Here is a 15,010-nt window from a genome sequence, read left to right on the forward strand (position 1 = left end):
CATTGACAAAGTGATTAGTACGAAGGCGCATTAGGGCCACATTAAAATAAAAAAATATTGGAGCACTACGAGATTAAAGTCTCAATGCACATGCATATTTTCAGTGTGGACAAATTAAGTAAATATACTTAAGTACTGTACTTAAGTAGTATTATATTGAGTATCTGTATTTTACTTGAGTAAAATTTTTTATTTTTTTGGGGGGGGTGTTAAATGGATAATACAAGTGGGCATGATAAGAAATATTTTTAACTACTTCTTACCCCTTTTGAACATGAATATCTTTAATGAGGTGATTATTAAATATGCTTTTATTTATTATTATTATTATTATTAGTGCAGTATCCAAAGGAAGTGTGTATTGCTATTTACAGGATTCAGTGTAATATTGTCAAATGACACACACACTGACCTCTGCAAACAGAACGGGCTTCACCGGGGCGTGAAGCAGCAGAGATTTACTAATGATGCGTGGATCATTATGAAGTTATTTTTTTTACTCATTGTCCTGAATAGTGGTGATGGAACAGCTGTTAAATTAACCGCTGGCTTTGATTGACCAAAGTACAGACTTTTATCTCCTTTCTCCGCTGCTCTCTTTTCTGCTCAGTGGAGCAAAGCGAAACAGTGATTTTGTCGAGCTGCTTCTTCAAAACTACAATCTTAAGTTAAAGCTGCAAGCACCGTTAAACGAGCCCTCGCAACCATACGCATGTCAGGATGTGGCGCACGTTGAGGTGTGTTGCATGTCAGGGTGTGGCATAAATGTTAAATTGTTGAGAAGTAGCTGACCATTTTCAAGGATTATATCACAAACTTTCCTGCAATGTTCTGTGCAAATATAATGCCTATGATTTCCTTTTAACAATAGGTGGCGCTATGACTATCAATGATGATTGGGTTAAACCATAACTCATTTTTTGGCATACAAATGAAAGCTGCTATAATTAATTAGCATCTACTTAGCTCTACAAACTCTTCAAACCAGCAAAGTCTCATCAGTCCTACCTCCACAGTCACAGCTCAGAATGGTTTGGTGAATTGGAAATGAAAAGGCAACAGAAGGCCTTACTACATTTTTGATTATATCTATTATTCATGTCATCGTCATAGTCGGTGCATAAAAATTTGCAACAAACAAAGCTAGCATCTCAAATGTAAGAATAATTTTCTTGAATTACCTAGTTGAATTGTCTTCTAATGTTGCTTTGTAAATGACAGTATTTGCTGATGTGTTTGTTTTTATTTTTAGTAGAAAAGAAAACTGATTTCTCATCTACAAACATGTGTTAGGTTCCTGTTTCAAATTACCATAACCCCATTTTGGACTTGGCTGCTTTTGATCAACAAGGAAGAAAGTTTGACAACTTTAGCTCTTTGAGTTTGATGTGGGAATCATCTGAAGTGTCTCTGGCGAGTATTGAAGCCTCGATGCCGATGAAACTTGTGCAGCTCAAGGATGACAACAAACAAATGAAACTTCACGGTAAATGACTTTAGTTTTCATTTTATGTTCACTGATGGTTTCTTATTTGATTATTAATTTATTGTTGACATTTGTAGTTACAAAAGCTTCTTATTTTTGGTTATTTTCTGACAGGACGTCAGACAGTTGTTGTCCATCGACAGACGGGTTTGACGTCCATCACAGTAACAGCACTGGGTTACAAAGCTTCTCATCTAACAGCTGCCAAAGTCCCCACTTCAGTAAGTTTAAATATTTAAACTCCAAATGTGCATGTATGAATAAAATGTTATTGTTTTGATATTTTTCTCTTGTAATGTGCGTTCAGCATAGATATGTGAAAGGTTTTGTAGTTATCTGGTTAAATTAAAGTCATGTCTTCCTTTTTGAGTTGTGAAAGTATGTAAATAACAAATGTTGTCGTTCTCTGGACAGTTTGACCCTTTGATCCCAGTATCCTCCACTCTGGAGCTCCTCCTGGTTGAAGATGTGAAGATTTCACCTGACACACTGACTATTTACAATCATCCTGATGTGCAGGTATGAAGCTTGCTTGTCAGTCTCGCTTTGCCTGCTTTACATTGACAACTATCATATTACCAACTAAGGTTGTCCTGATGCAATATCAGAGCATGTATTGCATATTTTTATTAATTATTTTGTAGTGTATAATGTTAGAAAAGGCTTGATCAAGTGACATTACTCGGCGAACAATAGTCAGTAACAGTAGGTATGAGAAAAACTCATCCATTTATTATCAACAAATGTTGATACATTTTAACCTTAAAGAGTAACTAAACCCCAAACCCCTTTTTTCTGCTGAATACATATGTATTTGGGTATTAAGTAGTGCTATTGATTGATCCTAGTGCAACTTTTAACATTTTAGTAAAAGTATTTTGATTTTGTTGTAAAATGTCAGAGTTACTGCCCTTTAAGGGTTGAATGCTGGCTATTACAAGTAAATTTTGCTATTGGCTGAGATGGATTCTTTAGATTACCCTGCGTCATCAACTTTCACTGTTGGTCCTGCCTCTCCTACAACAGCTGAGAGGAGATAGGAGGGTTTCCTCCAATCACAGCCCTCGGTGAGCATAGTTTAATGAGGAAGTCTAATGCTCTGTGTGAAACAGCTGCTGTAATGGCGTCCGTCGCAATCTGAGGCTAACGGTGGGAGTCAGGGTTCTCACCAGGAATTTTTCACAGCATTGGGGGTGTGGTGCGCAAGCAAGCGCTGCTGGTGTGGAAAATTTTGAAATTTATAACTGAGGGCCAAAATTAGTGAATTCAAGCTAAAGTGTTTTTTTTTCGTCTTTGTTACTGCCTTAATATTAGGGGTGTGCCATCTAAGGGACCTCACGATTAGATTTTGATGCAGGGTGCTACGATTCAATTAATCATCGATTATTACGATATTAACAATTATCACAATTTTCTATGCATTTTTTCTTCTTTTCCTCACTTTCTGGCTATTTCATACTTTTAAACAAGGTATATGTGTCAGCATCCATTCATTAAAGTAACCAAACAAATGTATCACTATTGTCTTTATTTAATTTTTTTGTTTCTAAAACCAAAAAACAGAAATGCTGGAGGACAAAACTAAAAAGCGTGCATGTTGGAAAAGGTAGCAAGGTTTTCAGTGCTATTGTGGCGTTGTCGGGATATTCTGGCTTAAGTTTCATCCAGAACATCGGCAGAGTTGTTGTCTCAAATGTAAGTTTAAGGTCACCGTCATTTGTGATCTCCAGCAGCTGATCCTCTTGTTGCACAGACATGCTCGATTCACCCGGTTTGTTCACAATCGTGTTGCGGATCCATTCCTTCACAATTCGTGGGTTTTTTGTGGTTGGGAAGTAGCGCTCAAACTGAAAGGGTTCTTCGCCTTAGCAATGTGGTTAGCCACTAAGTATGATGCTCTCGCATTTAATCATGTGGTGGCCCTCGTTAACTACTTCTGTCCTTCTTGCTCACATTTTTTTCTTTCAAAAAACTCCTAAGGCTTAACTTTTAATCTGGGGTGTTGTCTACATGTGCTGAAGCAGTTTTCAAGGCTTCATTGTCTCGTTTGCCAGCTTGTCGCCACGTATTATGCAGAGCGGACTTGGCGCAGGAGAGTCACCTTATTTTAAGTAGGACTCCTGGGATTGTCGGTTAAAAGAAGCTTATTTTTTTTGTAGGTCGTAGGCTCCTCCTCTGGCTCCTCAGTTGTTCTTTTCTACGTTGCAAAGAAGCGCTCCAAAGATGGTTTTTTTTGCTCATTTTCGCTACTGTCCTGGCTTCGGCGTGTCTGATACTCTGATTAAAATGGTCCAGCTGCAGCCGCAATTTGTATCTGATACGTGTTACGTCGTTAAGTCATGATGTCATACATGATATGTGGCAAGAGTTGGAGAGAATCCGGTTGTTTTTCATAATAAAATTAATAATCAATACAACGGAAATTTTATAAATCATTTTTCTTTCTGAGTGGGCGTGTCTTACAGCGTCAGGAGTAACGCCCAAATTGAAGGCATTTTTTTAAATTTCTCCTTTCATGGCAGCTCAGCAGAAAGCAGGGGTTTAGTCACTCTTTAAATTTAAGAATATTTTACAATTCTTCTTCTTTCTTGGTTATTGGCTTTTTGTAACCAACTTGAATAGATGCATATCGCGAAGCAATGTTTTATTTAATTACTCTTTGATCTGTCTTCTTTGCTCTCCCCATATTCTACAATAAAATAAAATAAATAAATAAATTGGAAGACCCTGAAAAATAACCCTCAATGAATCTAATAGAAACAACAAATTATGTTTTGAAAGTGCAAAATAACCTCTAGTGTGACTTAACCATAAGCATATTCTACAATTGAATTGAATAAACAGAAAATAAATTTGAAGACCCTGAAAAATAAGCTCCATAAATCAAATGAAAACAAATGTTTTGAACTGCTTATATTTCAGATTTTAGATGCAGGCGATCGATATTCCAATATTTTTTTATTTTTTGCTAACATTGGATTAATATCAATATCATATTGGGACTCCCTTATTACTGACAAAATCATTGGTCTTTATGGGTTGTTGAAAAGTTAGTGTCAACTATTATTGATTTTTCAAGTTATGATTAAAAAAAAAAAAAAACTTAAATCCTGATATTTATTCATTTTTAAGTCTTTCTGTTAATCTGTGTGGTCGGTAGGTGTAGGGGTTATATAGATATAATCTTCTTACACAGGTCACTGTGTAAGAGGATTTAAAAGATGAGGGTGGTCAGTGGTCTGCTTTGATGTTCCTAGATAGTTATGTGTTCATTCAAACCAAAAATTCTTGCATCCTATAAATATTTCTCATTTTGTTCTACAGGTAGACCTTTCCCTGCGACAAGGTTCAGGGCATTTCTTTGTGAATACCAGCACCAGCAGGATTGTAGACGTTGTGCTGCAGGAGGCCACAGGCACAGCTCAGGTTAATAAAACCTTTGTAAAAGTGTTCCCTGCTGATTCAATGGAGATGTGATTTTAAAATAATTTTACCGTCTCTACCAGGTGTCTCCCGTTCATCTAGGCACGGTGAACGTGATGGTCCATGACCTCTGTGTGGCATTTCCAGCACCAGCCAAAGCCACTGTGCACGTTGCTGGTATCCTGGAGGTTTACGTGAGAGTGGTTGACAAGGTCAGTTTCCAGCCCATAATCTCTCATCTGGGTTCACTGCTTGACCGAGTAATTTCGAATATTATTGGTTTTGCACATTCCTGCGACGCCTCATTGACATCAGAGCATTAAATACGTTCATGGTCGTGTAATTCCTTTCTCCGTTTTGATGAAAGTCTGTGTCTGATGAGCTGCCACCATCTGGTTTGTCCTTGATGTGAACCTATATTTTAGCTGCCATGAATGGAAATAATTTATCTTAATTTCAGGTGGAGATTGGCAGATCTGTGAGGGCCAGCGTCAGAGTCTTGGATGATAATAAAAAACCCTTTTCATCCAGTTTTTTCACATATATGAAACTGAAACTCAAGGCAGCGTCTACGATCGTCACTCTAAAGTAAGTGAAATCATGTGTTGATTGGATTCAGGCTCAGTGTATGTTTTGGTCATTGAATTTTTCATTCAGAAAAGGAAATTGATTTTCATTTTCAAATAAAAAAAACTGAAGTTGAAATTCAAGTTCGATTTCTTTATCAGGATCCAGAAGGGATAAACGTTTAAAAATCAGTTGATTTTAATTTTTGTTTCTAAAACCAAAAAACAGAAATGCCAGAGGACAAAACAAAAAAAGCCACTTTTTCATTATGGTGAGACCGGACGTTGTTCTTTTCAAAATAAGAGCACATATGAGGACACTGCTGTTTTTCTGGGGCCAAAATATATGAATTATCTCTATATTTTCCCTACTGTTTAGAATGTCTTTAGAACTGTACTCCAAAATCATTTTTGAAATGGTAAAATAAGGCTTGTCATCTGTAGAAATCGCTGAAAATAGGGATTTTTCAACAAGACGTGATGAGATTTTGCACAAAAAAACAACATCTGGTCTCACCATATTGAAAAACTGAATTTTGGTATTTTGGTATTTATTTATCAACAAAAATGTAATTCTTGACCGTGATAAAGAAATATCCCTTGAATTTTAACTTCAGTTTTTCAATTTAAAAGCAAAAATCAAATAACCACTAATTTTTTTGTTTTTCAATTTTCTTTTCTGAACGGAAAAATCAATGACCAAAACATACACTGACCGTTCAGGTTGTTAAAATGTGCACATTCTCACGTTCCGTTTGCGTCTATTCTGCAGACAAATGGCTGATTCAGCTGAGAGCGACACCGCTGTGTTTTTAGTGAATGGACTTTCCATTGGTCAGACTACTCTCACTGCGTTTGTTGTGGATAAAAATGGGAAGAAAATTGCTTCAGCTCCACAACAGATTGAGGTAAAAAAAAAAAAATTAGCGACTTCCATGAATTACAAATTGGGATTTAAATACGACACTGCACTAAACCTGAATACTTTATTTATTTTTAGGTGTTTCCACCATTCAAACTCATTCCCCGGAAAATGACTATCTTAATTGGAGCAGTGATGCAGGTATGTTGTTTAGTATTAGCACTCTGGAATTTTGTTGTTGTTGTTGTTGTTTTTTTTATTGGTGCTTTAATAATAATAATAATAATAATACATTTTACTTTAAGAGCCTTTCAGGCCACCCAAGAACACTTTACACTGAAATGAGAATTTAGAAAAAAGTGCAATACAATATTAAACAGAATAAATTAAAAAAAAAAAAGAACCAAGTAGGAGAAATTATGGAAAATTCTTTCAGTGCATTGTTTGATAAACACGTTTTGACCACGATAACATTCAATAACACATGCAGTAAACATGAATGGTTATGCAATCTTTCTATTCTCCCCAGATCACATCTGAAGGTGGTCCTCAGCCACAGTCCAATATAATTTTTTCTATTTCCAATGAGAAAGTTGCTGCTGTAAATCCCATTGGTCTAGTGAAGGGTGCTGCTGTTGGGAATGTTAGCGTAACTGGACTCGTCCAAGCTGTTGATGCCGAGACTGGGAAAGTCATTGCTGTTTCCCAGGTAAATGTACATTACCAATATCATATTACACAGTGAATGGTTTGATCGATATTAAGCATTTGATATGAACTCTTTTTTGTTTCAAGGATCAAGTGGAAGTTGAGGTTGTTGTTTTGTCCGCCATTCGAATCCGAGCGCCGATCACCAGAATAAAGACAGAAGCACAAGTACCACTTTTTTTTTTTTGGGACAATATACAATACTGTTAAAGATGCTAATGATGCCATTTTTTTCAGTAAACATTGCAACGAAAACCAACTAACACAACATTCAGTACAACAGCACGTTAGCACAAGGGATGGGTCTTAGGATGGGTAGTTTGCAAGTCAGCCACAGGATGGCGCTGCCCTTTTGGCTCGCCTCCTGCCACAATCTGCTGGGAAGGATGAGGGGTTGGAGCCAGAGGAGAGGTGGAAAAATGGGTTGTGTATGCAAATGTAGGAGTGAAAGTGTTCGTTTGATTGAGATAAGCCTGGTTTGCTGAGACTCGGCTGCAGACTCTTCATAGTTTTCCATTGCTGATGACATGGGCTGGCGTTGCCGTAGAGTTGACCTCAAGAGTTCGTTAGCCCAGGTGTTTGTGAAAGTGAGGGAAGGGTCGGAGCTTCGAGTCAAAAGCACTCCATCCGTGGAAGAGTGTGAAGAAAGAAGCAGACTGTTCATCTCAGGGAGCCGAATGAGATGAGAAGTTTTTTTTTTTTTTTTTTTGTTCGACGGAGTAGACATAACATGACTGCCAGCCTTTTTGTTCCTGGTCAATTTTAATACATTTCATTAATGTTGCCATTCCTTAAAACAAACTTTCCACTCCTCTTAAGTTCACAACAGTGACATTCAACTCCTTTCATTGGTGACTCGCGGTCAAAATGCTGCCAACGTAATCTAATTTTTGTAATAAATCATGAAAACGCCAGATCCAATCAGCAGAAGACCCATTATTATAAATTCCAATCTGGTCTGGTGGACGTCTTCCACGTCCTCAGGACTTACGGACTCTCCGATTGCCCGTAATACTTGTTGAAAGATTTGACGAAAAGTGAAGAAAGACCATATAATCAATTCCATGATTAGATTCAGGATCAGAATGCAGATAGAGGCTCCTGTTAGATTAAAACAAGACAAAAGAGCTGGAAATAGGAGGGGGCGAGGGAAAAAAGCATCCTCAGTTTGGTGTCGTTGCAGAAAAAGGGTAAAAAAATAAGCAAAAATAGGCTTAAATTCTTCAGACAATATTCTTGGTTTTTTGAAGGCATCTGGCTACCTCCTCCTAGTGTCTCGTGACCCAAATCTCGTCCTTACCCCAAGATTGAGAACCCTTGCTCTACAGGACTCCACATCTCAAAATACAATGGAGATCAAAACAAGCCTTTTACATCTTTCTTTTTGTTTTTTGTGCGAATAATCTATAATATATTGATCGTTGAGGCTTACACTATGTCTGTATAATAAGATTTTTATTAACTTAAATAGTTAAATTATTTAAGCTGAAATCTTTAGACTTGTGTCCTGATTATTTGCCAAATTTCATCCTTTTTGCTGTAGATGCCTGTGTATGTGATGGGCCTGACCAATAGTCAGACGCCCTTTTCCTTTGGCAGTGCAACCCCCGGCCTCAGCTTTCATTGGTCCACCACCAAACGAGGGATTCTAGACGTCCAACCAAGGCACAGTGAGGTACACCGCTCTTGATATTTATGGTGTTTATTTCATTTGATCACGTGTTATATTTTCATTGAACAAACTATTTTTAGTTTCCCGGCTCATGTTTGTTTATGTCCTTATTAGATGATGGTTAGTTTCATTTCTGCATTGTTGTTGCCTCCTCAGCGGTCTCCTTCCTGCTTCAACATTACTGCTGTGATTGAATTTGCTGCTGCTATTCTCTCATAATGGCCTTTGTCTTGGGCAGGCTAATGTAGCGCTGCAGTCTGAGCACAACTTTGGCATGAGGGTGACTGGGAGAGCGAGAGGACGGACTGGGCTCAGGGTGGTTCTCAGAGTCAGTGACCCTACGACTCAGCAGCTCAGCGCAGGTTTGCTCGAGCTTCATGATGAGATTCAGATCCAGGTACACAAACTTTGACTCAACCTGACTTTAGAGATTTAGAGAAGACATTATATGAAGTAATAATGTCAGGCATTGGTTTATCTGTTGTTAGTAAAGTTGATAATGTGGACCTGAATGCATCTGTCATGGTAGCAGAAATATCAACAAGTCTTAAACAGATTTTGTTTGTTATGTTTCTTATCAAGGTCTATGACAAGCTGCAGATGATAAACCCTGACATGGAAGCTGGAGAGTTAATGATCGCTCCGAACTCGGCTATCAAGCTGCAAACTAACAGGTGCAATAGATTATTATATATTTTTAAACTCTTTATGAACACAGTTACAACTTTGATACAGCTTTATTTTACATTAAATCTCACAAACACCTCTTTTATTATTTATCCTTATTAAATCAGCAGTTTTGTTTTACTTATATATTTTTTGCTTTTTTCACCTTCTTTTTTTTGTTTGGTGTTTCTTCTTTTTATCTGTAATATTTCTTGATCCTCTGTAAAAAAAAAAAAAAAAAAAAAAATTCCCCCTGGATCAATGAAGTAATTTTGATTATTCACCTGTTATTACCTCTGCCAAGCATTGCTTCGCGCAGAGCTGTACAGGTTATGAAGAACAAAAATATAACTGGCAATTAATAATAATAATAATAATCAGTTTTTTTCAAATGCTAAAGGTATGTTTTGATTATTAATGAATCTAATAGTGTATATAAAATCAATGTAGGGCTACAACATAGGGTGGAAATCACAATATGGGTTGAAATGAGCTGCTTGTTGGAGGTCTGCGCTCTTGGAGTGCCTTTCTAGTTATTGTTGTTATTATTATATTATTGTTGTCAACATCGTTTATTTGTGCACTTTACATTAAAGGACCCATGTTACGCTAAATCACCTTTTTTGTGCTTTAAACATCATCAAAGTGCTATTTGGGCTTCATACACATGTCCAAAGGGTGATTTGCTCCTTTCCTACTGCAGGGTGAGTTTTTGTTTAAACTGAATGTCAATTTCTGGTTCCAATAGAGACGGCGTGGGCGCTCTCTCCTACCGGATGCGGGATTGTCCCGACCAGCTTGTTATTGCTGAAGTGGACGATAAAGGTCTCCTCTCCACTGGCTCTCTCACTGGTGTTTCCTCTCTGCTGATCACATCACAGGAAAGCTTTGGTGTCAATCAAACTATCATCCTTGCTGTGAAGGTTAGTTTTAGGAGAGAACACATGAATGGTAATCTTTTCTCACCAGAAAACAGGTTGTTTTTTTAGCTCCTCACTTAATATTACATTTATACATTTAGGTAGAGGTCACCAACTCATTAGATCTCGTCAACTTCTAGATCACGTGTCAAATTCAAGGCCCGGGGGCCAAATCTGGCACTTTACACAATCTAATTCGGCCCATAGGACAAAGTTAAAAAACAGAAAAAACATACGTTATTGTCAGAATTACAAAATAATTCAGTTGAAAACATCTCAGCCCTTTTAAATACACAAATCTATTTGTTTGTTTTTTCATTGTATAGTGATTAGAACATATGTATTCCATGTTTTGTTTTATTGTTTTGAAGTTTTTCCTGTTGTGAAGTTTGAAACGAAGAATCAAGAAAGAAAGCAAGAAACCCCACAATATTTGGAGGATCCCATCCCAACTAAATTTTCCTGAATTTATTTCACGTACTTCGTATTTCACCCCTGAACCAAAATGACTTTGACACCCCTGCTCTAACATCAAACTCATGTTAGTTTAAGGGGCCAAATACGGAGCAGTTTGATCTCAAGTGGGCCATGGAATTTATTTTGGAAAACAAGTAATTTCAACATTATTGTGCCCTAGTTTGCACTTCTACATATACAGAACAATTATGTAATTATTTGAGGAAAATTGAGGGATAATGTAAGAATTTTTTTTTTTTTTTCAACAGTTTGACAGTAAAAAAGACTCAATCAAGCGATCCAAGCACCAGGAGTGTTGAGCTTCATTTACACAATGAATCATGTTTTTTCTGTCATTTTAACTTTCTCCACTGGGCCAAATTGGATGCTCCAAAGGGCTGGATTTGGCCCCCGGGCCATCAGTTTTACACGTATGTATTTGAGCGTGTAAATTAGAAAACGTAATCACTGTGGCCACCGGCACACAAAATGTAAAAATTCAACTCTAAGTTTTACAACACATAGAAAATTGCTCCGTTAAAGTTTCTGAGTTCGAGACGTCACAAGCGCAATCGGTAGAGAAAATACACTCCCCTCCGCTGGTAACTCCACCCATGGACTCTTAATATGATGCTTAAATAACCATGTTTTACTGTAATGTGCGTTTTTTTTTGTCTGAAAACAAAAGTTTGTGGATAGCAAAAATGACAGTGACTTTTCAGAGGGCTAAAACTCAAATACAATGTTTTTGGTGTTCTTAGAACAAATGGAGATGGGTTCGGGTTATTTGAAAAATAGCATAATATGTCCCCTTTAAAATGTAATGTTTTTAATTTGTAAAACAATGAATATGTGTTGTTCGTGGGTCCTTGTAGCAGTCGACTCATGGACTGCAGTCACTGCTGATGACACTGACTCTCCTTCCTCAGGTGATGCCTGTGTCCTACGTGCGCTTCAGCACCAGTCCAGTGCTGTACACACACACCACAGAGGGCCTGAAAGCTTTCCCACTGGGAGCAGTGCTGACCTTTGGTGTCTATTTCCACTCCAGCACTGGAGACGTCCTGCACAGCTCCAACTCTCACCTTACCTTTTCCACTAACAGGTCTGTCCTCATGCTTCCTCTGGATTCCACAGCTTTTGTCTGGCACACACCTGATTTATTATTTTACAAAGTTGGACTTACTGAATGAAATGTGACTCGTGTACAGGCAGAGGATAGTGGAGGTGGTTCGGCGGTTGCATCCCAAGGTTGAATAGCTATTTATTTTCCTGCTAAGGGATTTATTTATAGAGAAAGAGCCAAGGCCAGTGGAGCAACTTTACAAGCCAACATGAATATGTTTGACAGGACCAGTCTTTTCAATTCAGTTTACTGGCTCTTTAAAATAAATACTTTTTTGTTACATTTTAGTGGCCGTACATCATAATCTTTATTTTCTTTGTTTTTGAACTTGTCAATGATTTATAAAAACTACTGGTCAGTGGTTAATAGTATAGAGATCTGAGTATGATTTCATTATCTTAAGCCAATTGGGTTACAGTAATTGGAGTGTGAGATTGAATCAGTTTGACACTTTTATCGGGAATGTTCTGAACCAGGAAGTAACTAATTTTGTCCCGATTCGATATTGATATCCGTCAGATGTCAGCAGAAAAAAGAATATCAAGATTTACTGGCCTGCATCTAAAATATCTGACATAATATATACATTGTTTTTTTATTTGATTTATTTAGATTATTTTTCAGGGTTTTCTATTTTATTCCATTGTAGAGTTTAACATTAAAATGTATGTAACTCATTGGTTAATAATAAATGGGTACGTTTTTTTTCTCTATTACCTACTGACTATTGTTTTCTTAGTAACATCTCATTTCTAACATCCACACTACAAGATAAGTCCTAAAAGTATGTTTGATATTTGATAGATTGATATTGGCATCGGCAAATTGGATGCAATATGGTATTGTATCGGAAGTGAAAAGTTGTTTTGGGACATTCCTAGAAGTAACAAATTAGTTAATGGTGAAGAAAAAAAATATAAAGGCTTATTTTTGCTATGTATTAAAAGGGTGTAACATGTAAGACGTTAAAACATGTCTAAATGTGGTCAAAAATACAACTTGTTGATAGTTACAATAACTGCCAATGGTAAAAGTTACTCTGCATGCAAGATAAATTAATTAAACTCAGTGCAAGATACTGCAACTTGTTGCCTAGGTTACAGAAATGACAAGCGCTCTTATTTCCCTCCGTAAGCAACTAAACGGACACCATGGTTTTTCTTTTTTTAGACTCACAAACAAGGTCCTGATTTGTTGTCTCTGTTATTATGTTCTTTCTTGTAGGGATGACCTTGTGCAAGTGGGGGCGGGGCCTGTTAACCACACACTAACGGTGACGACTGTCAACACAGGCCTTACGCTGCTCGCAGTGTGGGACAGTGAAAACAAGGGTGTGGCTGATTTTGTTCCACTTCCTGTTGATCACGCTATCAGCATGAACCAGGACCAGGACCAGAACCTGGTGGTGGGAGACGTGGTGTGTTTTCAGGTTCAGTTAACCAATTCAGATGGTGAGAGACATCTTTACTCATATATAATATACATTTCTAGCAGTTTAAAATTGCCAGTAAACTTTCCACCACATTTGTGTGTAAAAACAAGCTGCTGAAGAAGATAAATAATCAGATGAAGACAGTGTCAATAAACAAAGTGTTGGCAGTGTAAGGTGGTTTTCATCTACACTGTTCAACTGTTTTTGAGCAAAGGATCTTCGATCTATTAATCTATGAGACCTACACTATGTTTTTTCTTCTTCTTGTCTTCAGCAGCTTTACAGGGATCCTCCACTGTTTTTACTAATGTGGCCTAAAACCTTTGAAGTGTCCTTATTAAAAGACAGATGCCTAACAAAGTGCATTGTTTTGCACCATATTTGTTTTATTAACTTTTAAAAATGGGACCACCTTACCATTTAAGAGCCTGTGTTCTGCCATCTTGTGATTGATGATGCCACACAGCCCCATTTGCATGTAAACATCCCATTGTTTCCTATTGGAGTGAAACATTCAGTGAAACATTTAGCAGTGTTTTCAGTCAAAATTCCAATTTGTGCTGCTTTTGGTGGCTCTAAATAAGCAGGAAAAGTGAAAAATGTTGATGTAAGAGAATAAGCACGGGATGCAGCATAGGATTTTGTCCTCTTAGGGCTACCCCTGCACTGTGTCATCTGTGATGGCCCCAGGACACAGTCCTCGTAATGTGACCATCATCAATGTCATGCCGGGGTGCACCAGGGCTGTGCCGTTGACACGCCTCATTTTTCCTGGCCCAAGGGATGCCTATGGGCACCATCCTGAAAAGTGTTCGCCACGGACATCTCCACATGAGGTTCCACCTGTGGGTGGCTTCACATGGGCTAAGTCCTGTGCGTCATGTTTACAGTCCGTGATATGCATTTCGTTTGGCATAGACCTTTTAAAACGGTGGAGGATCCCTTTAAATTCTTTGGATTATAAACATTTCAACACATATTTAAACACAACACCTCAGTGTTTGTTTCTGTGCAGGTGCTCATGGAACTTGGAGTTCCTCATCAAACGGTGTTCTTCACGTTGACCCTAAAAGCGGTGCAGCTGTTGCCCGAGACGCTGGAACAGCCACTGTGTATTATGAGTTAGCGGGTATCCTGAAGACATACAGAGAGGTATGTTATGGTTTCACAGCTGCTTCCGTAATACGCTGTGTGTGATGAAGCATGGATTGCACAGAGTTGGCATTTTACTGTGATGAATGGACTACAAAAGTTAGTCGGAGGTTACTAATTATGCAAGCTGCTCTTGTTTTTTCTCCCACTCCTGATGTTTTGGTTCTTACGAGATTGTGATCACTCTGCTATAGTATGTCTTCACATATCTATCCTCCAGCTGCACACCCTAATGACAAAAAGATTACACATGGATATTGCATTTCCATTATCACTTTTCAGCAACATGTGCATGCTTGCATTACTTTGCAGCCACATCGAAAAGATCTGTTGACATCTCTTTGTCGTTTTAATTCTCTTCACATTCACACTTTTTATCTTGCATCATAAGAACTCGTCATGCATATTCTCACACTTGTTTGACTCCAGGTGATGCTTCCATCAACGTGACAGCCGACAAAGACAAGCAGCAGTCATTTGATAATAAATACTTAAGTTGCGTTTTAATGAGTTTGTGTCATTAAGTCATTTGTCAATGAGT

At 37.8% G+C, this 15,010-nt stretch overlaps 1 protein-coding gene across 2 annotated transcripts in view; it reads left to right on the forward strand.

Annotated features, from left to right (window-relative positions):
• The window catches only part of nup210 (nucleoporin 210), a 40,305-nt gene that overhangs the window by 16,710 nt on the left and 8,585 nt on the right, over window positions 1-15,010 (forward strand). For both annotated transcript variants that reach the window (XM_028453547.1, XM_028453548.1), the window contains exons 17-33: window positions 1,294-1,486; window positions 1,601-1,707; window positions 1,901-2,005; window positions 4,811-4,912; window positions 4,993-5,121; window positions 5,370-5,497; window positions 6,248-6,383; window positions 6,476-6,538; window positions 6,867-7,046; window positions 7,133-7,213; window positions 8,589-8,720; window positions 8,956-9,114; window positions 9,300-9,391; window positions 10,132-10,306; window positions 11,689-11,864; window positions 13,110-13,336; window positions 14,333-14,469. In XM_028453547.1, the coding sequence (XP_028309348.1) occupies window positions 1,294-1,486; window positions 1,601-1,707; window positions 1,901-2,005; window positions 4,811-4,912; window positions 4,993-5,121; window positions 5,370-5,497; window positions 6,248-6,383; window positions 6,476-6,538; window positions 6,867-7,046; window positions 7,133-7,213; window positions 8,589-8,720; window positions 8,956-9,114; window positions 9,300-9,391; window positions 10,132-10,306; window positions 11,689-11,864; window positions 13,110-13,336; window positions 14,333-14,469 (2,322 nt within the window). The remainder of the gene's footprint in view (window positions 1-1,293; window positions 1,487-1,600; window positions 1,708-1,900; window positions 2,006-4,810; window positions 4,913-4,992; window positions 5,122-5,369; window positions 5,498-6,247; window positions 6,384-6,475; window positions 6,539-6,866; window positions 7,047-7,132; window positions 7,214-8,588; window positions 8,721-8,955; window positions 9,115-9,299; window positions 9,392-10,131; window positions 10,307-11,688; window positions 11,865-13,109; window positions 13,337-14,332; window positions 14,470-15,010) is intronic.

This window comes from Gouania willdenowi, chromosome 7, assembly GCF_900634775.1.
Source record: "Gouania willdenowi chromosome 7, fGouWil2.1, whole genome shotgun sequence".
NCBI classification, from domain to species: Eukaryota; Metazoa; Chordata; class Actinopteri; order Blenniiformes; family Gobiesocidae; genus Gouania; species Gouania willdenowi.